The sequence below is a fragment of the Austrofundulus limnaeus genome, unplaced genomic scaffold, assembly GCF_001266775.1.
Source record: "Austrofundulus limnaeus strain Quisiro unplaced genomic scaffold, Austrofundulus_limnaeus-1.0 Scaffold1, whole genome shotgun sequence".
Lineage (NCBI taxonomy): Eukaryota > Metazoa > Chordata > Actinopteri > Cyprinodontiformes > Rivulidae > Austrofundulus > Austrofundulus limnaeus.
This window is the reverse complement of record NW_013952403.1, coordinates 5,571,259-5,581,198: the sequence shown is the minus strand read 5'-3', so window position 1 is coordinate 5,581,198 and position 9,940 is coordinate 5,571,259. Positions and strand designations below refer to the sequence as shown.

The following is a 9,940-nucleotide window of genomic DNA, read 5'->3' as shown; positions in this document are numbered from 1 at the left end:
CACACACACACACACACACACACACACACACACACACACACACACACAAGCGTAAATAGCTCACATCTTATAATTCCTCTTTATAAAAGTTAGAACTATTTTTTTTCTATTTGCAAGGGTTGTAAAAAAATAATTTCTTTTTAGAATTTCCAAGTTCAAATTTGGACGCCACATTGTTAAATAATCCTGTCTGTCTCAATAACATTTTGCAACTACAGACTGATTAAAGTTTAATCAAAACTTAGGATTTTGAATTTCAAAAACAACCTTAAATACATGCTTGACACATGTTTTGTTATAGTGTGATCGTATAGGGTCATGGCTTGTGTTTGACCTCCATTGGTTTTCTCAGTAACACTCTTCTGTTGTGTTTTTCTCCCCACCCCCCTTCAATTGTCTTAGCCTTGCCTGTTGCTGCTCCTGTCCCGTGGAACACGGCCCAGAGTGAAAAACTCCAAGTTCGGCTTCATGCCGGTGAGATGGGCCAGCCGGTTGGACATGGCAAAAAAAGCAGTGATGGCCGCAATATCCCAGGCATCCTCCCGATCAAAGCCAACCTCCTCCAGAGCCTGGAAGTGCTTGTCTGTGATGATTTCGCAGCGGCACACGGCCATCGCAAAGTCCAGCATGGCTATCTCTCGAGGGGCAAGATCTGCAGTCTTGTAGTTAATAATGACCTAAAAAGCAGAGAGAGGATTTATTAGGGAMAAAAAACATTACTAATACTTTTTTAAAGCCAGTATGTGTAAGTCTGGGTGGAGAATAATCAACAGCCTATTGCTGTTTGGTATGCTAGTGAAGAGTCAGTCATCCAAATCATGATCAACTAAAAAAAGGCAAAAAATAAAAAAAACCAAGACAATCAAACGTACAATTACAGTATACACCCATTCCATGACCTCCCAAAAATCACAAGGAAGGAACACCACTCACACCTATTGTCAGCATAACCCAGTGAACCAATCAATGAGCAGCAGYAGCTGTCGTCAAATCAGGCCGAGAGCAGCCTGGCTCGGATAAAACCATAGGTCTTGGGGACTCCAGGGCCTTGAGGTGCAAAAAGGCCTATAGAGAACTCCATGGACRAARTCAAACCTCTGAAGTCGGTCGCCAGGCAAAACTCTTGTATCTTTTTATGACCCTTCACTTTTCACTTGCAAACCCACACCAGAGGCAGTCAGAAAGCATCTTCAACAAGATAGTGACCTTAACAACAGGACTAATTTCACTCTGTACCAGATCTGTACAAGGGGTGTAAGAAAATATTAATACACTAAAATATCATGAAATTTCATTTCCTGATACTGTATCGATTCTCTAAAGCATGGTATTCATTTTTAATTAAGGCTTAAAATGTAAACTTTCATGCCAGCGATTCATTCTGATGTTGTGCCTACAACCACTAGGTGGCAGCAGTCAGCCATTTGGCTTCTCCTCTACTGAGAAACCAGAGATTATAATTAGGGTTGCACATAAAATTTTTGGTCAGGTTCTCAGGGGAGAACCTGGGGTTGTTGCTTGGTGCTCATATTTCCCTAAACTCATTTATCTAGAGGGGTGTCAGGGCATTTATTATCTCCCTGTTCTGGTTTATGACGCCTTCTATCAGCTGGCAATGTCTCCGGACATCATGCCAAATCAGAGTTTTTTTATTTTGTTTTTTTTACTCTGCATACATTTTGTAAACTACCTAAGTGGCCATTGGGCTGACCCATGGACATATGTCACCTCAAACTGAACATTTCATGTTTAAATGTATGTGAGATGACACATGACTCTGAGATGTACAACTCCTGTAGACCTTCTAGGTCTTTGGCCTTGTTTAAACCACATTGCCACACTCTCCAGACCAAGCAGCAAATATCTGTCTTTTGCACAGAACAAATGTTTTATTTGTTAGACTGATTTCTTTTTTAAAGACTATTTTATCCAAAAATATTATATTTAGATCGTTTCAGCTCATGTAATCATTTAAAATAATTTATTCTTCGTATTTTATCATTTATTGAATTMCATTTATCCCAGAACAGCTGTGTCACAGTATGRTTCTAAATATAAACAWKTTTAGCACATCAAGAACCTTGTTCTTATCATAAAATTGTGAAGAATGAAATTTGTGGATCTTTCTGATAAATTAAAATAACATTTAAWWCTYWTTYWCCTAKAGKYAWGTTTTTATTTATTTATTTTTTTTGGAAGGGGGGGGGGKGATGTTAAACAGACTCATCTTTACTTTGAAATGGGGCAAATAAATGTTCTTCTGTTAGAGATAATATGGTTTAGAAGAACTCAAACAGTGAATCTCACAGAAAGACTCAGCCTGCGCGTGCCAAGGCGCGTTCCCATCTCTCAGGAGGAGAGTTTAGTCACTGACGCAAAGTTGGACAGATCTGTTCGATAACAACGCTCTCAACATATATTTAATATAAAGTTAGGTTTTAAGGACCAAAGTCTCTGGTAGTTCAGGAGCAAAGTGCAGGAGGAGATGTCAGGACTGATCGCTGCAGCCGCAGCTTCCACTATTTCTGCTGAAAACAGCTCTCACTGGAAGTCCCGCCCTGCTCTGCTCTGATTGGATAAAACGGCTCTGGAGTTCGTCTGATTCGTTGAAAGCAGTGTCCGTTTAATCCATCAGGGTCCCGCTGCCCTCCTCTGACAGAACGATGATCCAGTCACACCAGTGAGGCTGGATTTTTGTTTGTTTTGTTTGTTTTTAAGAAATCAGGTCGCATTTGCGACCCTGCTAGCTGTTGTTTTCACAATCTCAGGTACAATCTTAGGTATGCAAGGGAACTTTATGACATTCCATCTGGTGCGCTTTTTTTTTTTTGATCGCGCACCTGCACACCGCTTATGTGCAACTCTGATTATAATGCTAGCTCATATGTTAGCATTGGGAATAAACATTAGTACTCATTAGTAAATGGCTTGAACTTATATAAAGCTTTATCAGGTCTCTAAGGACTGCAAAGTGCTTTACACTTTAATCACGCACCTGTTCATACACATATTCATACACTGATGGTGGTAAGCTACAATGTAGCCACAGCTGCCCTGAGGCAGACTGACTGAGGTGAGGCTGCCATGCAACCTCTGACCACCACCGGCAGGCAAGGTGGGTGAAAGATCTTGCCCAAAGACACAACGACTGAGACGGATGGCTGAATCTTGCTGGAGTCTCTGAGAAACTCAAAATCAAACACAAGATCCTGATAAATTTAAACCCAACAGGACCCTCTGACAGAGGCTGCACCATCCTAGGGACAGAACCCCCAAAACCTAAGATGAGCAGTGTGGTATCTGCAGTTCAGTGCAGAGGAGAATGTTCAGACCTCTACAGTATATTGGAGAGACTTAAACTCTCCACAGATGCAAGGCTACCTCTTCAGGACAAGACTCAGCTACACCTACATCTCAAGAATAAAGGAGATTATTTTGAGAACCAAAATGGTCATAATAGGGACAGGGGAGGGGGTGAAGGCACTAAAGATCATACCTGTTCAGAAAGACTGGGTTTCTTGGAGTAGATGCGGTGCAGTGCACTGTGGGACACCACACAGTAAGGACACTTGTTGTGAGTGCTGGTTACGACTATAATCAGCTCACGGTCTGCTTTGGTTAACTGTCCTGCAAGACAATAAATACAGACTGGTTGTGAAATGAGTAAAACATTAACTCATTTATAAAACATTTAAGAGTGGGGCATCAAAGCTGGCTGCGGCCTAAACACACATTTCTGTTTAGAGCTTAAAAATATCAAGTGAAGGACTGCATACTGTCCACTGTCTTCAGAGTTTATCAGTGTAAATGATCTTATAATGTTGTAGGCATGTTGGTTAGTATTAGGTCTTTAATGGCCCTGCTGCTTCTAAATAACTGAACTTGTTTTCTGAGTTACTTGAAAAAAAAAAAAGCTTTTCCAGTAGAATAAGAAAACTAAAACACAAACCTGTCTCCTTGTTCATCAATTCATTGTAATACGCGAAGAAGGATCTGAACTCTGCTGGTCTGTGAGAGAGGACTTTGAAGATATTAGGCAAAAAGCCTCCCTGTAGAGCAAACATTATCATTTAGCAAATGGATCATTAGAAAACCGTGTAAAGCTGGTAAAAACCTAATACCGTCATGTGTTTGTTGTGTGAATGTTAATTCAGCATTTACACTATTGTTTTTCTGTTTTATTTTTCCCGTAAACCTTTGAAACTTTGAATTACCTCTGCATACGGTTGCAGTTATTTATAATTAAACATTTGGCTCATTCGGAAGATTAGTGCTGTTACTTTTGAAGCTTTTAAACTTTTCAAATTGTTTAACTTCATGTAAACTTCCTCAGAAATTCACATTAAAAACATTGTCCTCTCAGAAAAAAAAAATACATTCTTAAAAGGCACAGTGTGTAGGATTTTGTCAATTCTTTTAGCCGAAATTGAGATAATCACTAATGACAATAATAAAAAACATGTCTAATCATTGCAGACAAAGACCTTGTTTTATTATTTTTACCTTATAAAAAGCTGTTTATATCTCCATGGTCGTGGGTCGCCATTACAGGCAGCCGCCATCTTGCACCGCCATCTTGTCTACGAAGGCTCATGAAGGACAAACTGCGGTGGCGGCGTCAAAAAACGGTTTTAGTTGTAATACTATAAATGTAATATTTGTTGTCTGTCATTGTAGCTGGGATAATTTTACTTATTAAAGCTCATAATCTTACCACTTGAAACATCACTAGCCCTGAAGCTGCTGGTAGACATCGCGGTTGGAATTATCAAAGGTTTTTGACACCTGAGAGACACCGTTAGATATTTTTGCGTTTGGAAGCAGGGGTGGGGGTGGGGGGAGGACCAGGGAGGATGATTCAACCACTCAACCACTAGATGTCGCTGAAAACAACAAATCCTACACACTGTGCCTTTAAGAAAGATTTAAATCTCAATTTTTTTCCTCATTAAGTACTCTTATCTTTAGCAACAATTCTGCTGTCTTTACCTTTTAGTTCACAGCTAGAATTTTGCCACTAGCTAACTCTTTGCTACTTTAAACTTTCAGCTAACCTTTAGCTAATTTTATACCTTGTTTATAATATGTTCTGCTACTTTTAGCTACTAAACTATTTTTAATAGAACTCTTTACTCTTTGCTAATATCAGCTTTTTAGCTAACACTTACCTATTTTGCTTACTTATGTTTTAGCCAACATTTAGCATCTTTTGGCTGAGGTTTTGCTTATTTTAGTTACTAATATCTGCTATGTATTTAAGTTTTTTGTTACCCTGTTGCAACTCTTACTATTTTTAGCCACCATTCTATTTGCACATTTGATTTTAGCTTCTATTTTATGCCAATTTTGCTGTTCTTTTAGCTTCTGTGTTGTTTTTGTTTTACCTCATTACTCAGTTCAGCTTTGCACAAATTTCAATTTAGTCATCATGAACTCAGCATTTTTTATTTTATTTTTGCAGATAATAAAACGAAACTGTTCCAGCTCACCTTCTTCTCTACTTCCTCCATCATCTCCACGATGTCGTAAGGCAAATCCTTCTTGTAAGGAATGGGRTATCGGCTGACTTTCTCCGTGGGATGTTGGTCGCTGGAGGACAGTCTGTTCCCTGCAGCCACCTTCCCCCTGAACAACAGGCGGCCCGACCGGAGCGACGCCTGAAAAGAAAACAAAACAACTACATAAAAAAAAAAAAAAAAAATTAGGGCCACAAGCGCAACACAGAAAGGACTACTTACAAGTTGTGTAGACACAGGAAGACGAAGCAATTTGGAGACGAGGTTAATCGAAGCCATGTCGTTAACAAGCGGAAGAGAGGACCAGTCTGGCAGTAGTTTTAGCTTCAGTAAATTAAGCTAATCTCCTGTTTTAACGTAATAACATATAAGTAAAAACTTTTTAGCTGAATTCGAGCTGCGTCGGTAGTTATTATAACTTCAAGGCAAGCCAACTTGCGATAGGTTGCACGTTATMCTTCGTCGTGGTAGAGTTACGAGATTCTTTGCTTTCCAACCTTGAAGAAAATGTTGTTTGTTTCCCCTCGCTCGACGCTGTCGCTTCGTTTCGTCTCTGAAGTTATGAGTCCAGAGAAAAGCACCCAATCAAAGTGAAGCTTTAGATCACGCCTGTCATTTCAGGCAGTTTTTGATCGCCCTCCTGCACCAACACCTCTCCTCCGCTAGTGGGCGCGCTGTTCAGGCACGGGCAGTTTTTCTGTTGTTGTCAAAACGCGTTCATGAATAAATTAAATTGTTTAGTTGCTTAAATGCGATTGGGTTCATTTCAAACACATTAGTACTACAAAAAATATTCTATTGCTAATTTTATTTCAACGAGAACAAAGCACGAGCAGAAGACAAGTTCATGAGTTGCCCCTTGACCCGGAAGTGGTTTTGCTGCCCACATTATTATCGTGAGACTTCCATAATTCGCGTTCGACGCAGCGCGACCATAGCACAACAACTTGGATGTCTTTTTAAAGATATACTGTTAACAGAGGAATTCAAGTTTGTTGCTGAAATGTTTTACCACGTAAGTATGCAGTTTACTTTCGGCTGGAGGTTTGTGAGCGATTTTGCAGCATTTATTAGTATCTTTTTGTGTAGAACTGGGCTAAAATTACTTCATATATCATAACTTGTTTTACAAATACGAGTAGTTGTTTCCATTTATTAAAAATATAGAATATTGAAACATTAACTCACGTACAGCTAATACGTACAACTATTAAAGATTTTTATTTTCCCCCAGATTTCTCTGGAGCATGAAATCTTGCTACATCCCAGGTATTTTGGGCCAAATCTACTCAACACCGTGAAGCAGAAATTGTTCACAGAAGTAGAGGGTACTTGTACTGGCAAGTGAGTATTTATATTTGGTTTGATTTGTCTAAAACAATTTATAGCTTTGGGTGTATAATTTCTGTGATCATGAACGCATAATGAACAGACTTGAATAAAGTAACTTATCATTAACACTAATTGTTTGTATTTAAAATTACACTTATTTTTATTAATCACTTTTTCCCCCCATCTATTTTCTAGGTATGGCTTTGTCATTGCTGTAACCACTATTGACAACATCGGGGCAGGTGTAATTCAGCCAGGCAGAGGTTTCGTCCTCTATCCAGTCAAGTACAAGGCCATCGTCTTCCGCCCGTTTAAGGGAGAAGTTGTGGATGCTGTTGTCACTCAGGTTAACAAGGTGAAGTTATTTGTTTTTAAAGATAATATTACCACACTGATTGTTACGCGGTTTTAACACAGACTTTCTCTTCACTATTTGGATACAACAAATGAAAGATGTCCAGATGACCTTGTTTTATGTACAGCACTTCCCTAGAATAGACAACAACATAGGAGTTTTGAATACATAGGCCTGTTGAAATTATTACACAATCAGTTTTAAAAGCCCATAACTATTTTGCACAAGCTTAACAAAATAATTTCAAACTTTTTTTGCTCTTGCAGGTTGGATTGTTCACAGAAATTGGTCCGATGTCTTGCTTCATCTCTCGCCACGTGAGCCAGTTTATTTATCTGCTGAAGCTGCCCACATGACTTTTTATGTTTTTTTTTATTATAATTGCTTTTTTTTCTATTTCGCAGTCCATTCCTTCAGAAATGGAGTTTGACCCTAACTCTAATCCACCTTGCTACAAGACAGTTGACGAGGTTGGATTTTGTTTTCTTGTTCATTACATTTCTAACCTTGTGCCACAAAATAAAACAATAATCTTGAAGAAAAGTGTTTAAAGGACCTTAGCATCTGCACAGAGAATAAAAATTAATTATGACCTAAAAATAAACAGTATGTTCTGCTTACAAAGTTTTTGACCTCCTGTTTTTGTTTTGTTCCGGTAGTTTTAACATTGCTCTTATTTTTTTAAGGACATTGTAATCCAGCAAGATGATGAGATCCGACTGAAGATTGTGGGAACAAGAGTTGACAAGAATGATATTGTAAGTATTTTTTTTAGTAAGGCTGAGTATGTATTAATTTTGTACGACCTGCTAGCAGGAAGAGTGGAAAAGGCTTCCAGTTACCCTGTAACATTAAGTTGACTGAAATATATTTATTTATTTTTATCAAATTCCCTGTCTGGTTTCTGACTTACAACACATTGTATAGGAACATCTAAACTTAAAAGCCTATCATTCCTAGAAGGAAGAAATGATTGTCTTTTTGATGCCAGAGATTTATTTAAGTTGTGACAGGAGTCAAAACAAAGCAGGAAGTAGAATATGGACCCAGCTCATGAACTGAGACACAGCCTAAACCTTGGAGGCTCATGATTTGTGCAGATTGTGACACACGAGTCAATCAACTTCCAGGAAGCACTCGCCATCAGAGCGTTTACGAACCTCAGAACCAATCACTGACAGGGAGCTTCTCCGCTCATATCTGCCCCAGTCCATAGTTTTTAGATTAGATAAACTTTATTGTTCCCGAGGGGCAATTTGCTTTGCAGACAGGGAAAAAAAACTGCAGGTGATAATAATAAAAAAAAGTAGTTCAGACGTCACAACATAAAGGGCTAGTGATTCAGTAGACAAAATAAATGTTTTTATTTGAAACTAGTCATAATATTCTTTTGTCCACAAATATGAACTGTCTGCAGTCAGTCATAACATATCATTTTTCATCCACATTTTTTKCAGAAATTCTTTGTTTTAAACTAATAAAGAAAGATGACTATCGGGCTTTTCAATTTGAAAATGTCTAAAAATAGATGCTGCCACTCAAGACTAAAGTCATTTTTAGACCCAACCCCTCATGTGTTTTATTATTTAGTAAAGAAACTCATTTAACTTGTGCAAAAACATGAAACAGTTTGCCACTGTCAGTTTAAGCACAATATCCATTTGTTGTTGTTTTTTTTCAGTTTGCTATTGGATCTCTGATGGATGACTATCTAGGTAAGTTTCATTTAAATCACAATTCATTTATATACAGCTTGGTCTACTATTAGGCTTATTTATGCTGTGCCAAATACTCCGTTCTTCTCTGTAAGAAACAAGTAGTTTGTTATAGCTGTAGCATTTTTTGTGCAGCAGTTTATAGTGGTTTGTTGCACTGTGTGATGTTTGTTTTCCCTCAATGTAACTTGTTGGTAAACTTGCCTTCTTTATATAATTTCAGGTCTTGTGAGCTGATTTGTCTCTGTGGAGCGCATCTGATGGGACATTTTTATGTAGTAAACTATATGGGTTTTTTTGTTCATAATATTTTTCTACACTTCAGACTTTTGTTGATTTTTATTCAGACTGCTGTAAAAGTTCAATGCCGTGGAACACTGCATTTGTTTGTAACATGATGATATACAATACAGGACCAATCCACGGAAATGTTTGTTTTTCTTTTTGTGAAATGCATAATTTCATTTTTGTTTATTTTATTTCTGGACTGAAATAAAGTCTTTTATTTTGTAGAACAAAGTTGTAGTCTTGTCTTATTTTTTGTGAAACGTGGCAAGGCCTCAGTGGAATTTTTTTTTTTCTTTTACAAACACGCAGTGTGAACGAGGACGCGCACGTCTGGTGCGCGTAAATACGTCAGTGGAGCGCGCCCTCGTTCTTTCTTTCTCTCGTCCTGAAGATGGCGGCAGGGGTGAGTAAGATGGAGAAACAGCTAGTCGAGGAGCTTTATTTAGAATTCACGACAACAATCCAGTTTAAATCGGAGCCATCTGCACTCCAATATATTTTCCTGTTTAACAAACACCATTATTAATCAGTTTAGTGGGTGTTTGATGGTTTATTTACTAAAAGCCATGCAGTATTGGCTACGAGTTAGCTTCTTGCTATCTTACCGATTCATTGAATTGCTAACTCCTGGTTGTGCCACGTTACCCTGACTGATAGTGTTTCCTATGTCGTGTTTTTACGTTTCAGTTGGTTTTGCCCAATTTTTAGACTAAAGCTCACTTAATCTTGCCTAA

At 38.3% G+C, this 9,940-nt stretch overlaps 2 protein-coding genes across 2 annotated transcripts; one reads left to right on the top strand and one right to left on the bottom strand.

Annotated features, from left to right (window-relative positions):
• Window positions 1–220: 220 nt before the first annotated feature.
• si:ch211-175m2.5 (uncharacterized) lies at window positions 221–6,266 on the bottom strand. The gene is made up of 5 exons (XM_014006492.1): window positions 5,739–6,266; window positions 5,490–5,657; window positions 3,950–4,049; window positions 3,497–3,627; window positions 221–677 (listed from the first exon to the last, which is right to left on the bottom strand). The coding sequence occupies exons 1-5, from the start codon at window positions 5,793–5,795 to the stop codon at window positions 399–401; spliced, it is 735 nt and encodes a 244-aa protein (XP_013861946.1). The 5' UTR covers window positions 5,796–6,266; the 3' UTR covers window positions 221–398.
• A 158-nt stretch (window positions 6,267–6,424) lies between these two features.
• On the top strand, window positions 6,425–9,387 carry polr2g (RNA polymerase II subunit G). The gene is made up of 8 exons (XM_014006513.1): window positions 6,425–6,531; window positions 6,751–6,860; window positions 7,044–7,203; window positions 7,470–7,520; window positions 7,608–7,673; window positions 7,890–7,961; window positions 8,885–8,918; window positions 9,142–9,387. The coding sequence occupies exons 1-8, from the start codon at window positions 6,520–6,522 to the stop codon at window positions 9,153–9,155; spliced, it is 519 nt and encodes a 172-aa protein (XP_013861967.1). The 5' UTR covers window positions 6,425–6,519; the 3' UTR covers window positions 9,156–9,387.
• The last annotated feature ends 553 nt before the right edge of the window (window positions 9,388–9,940 follow it).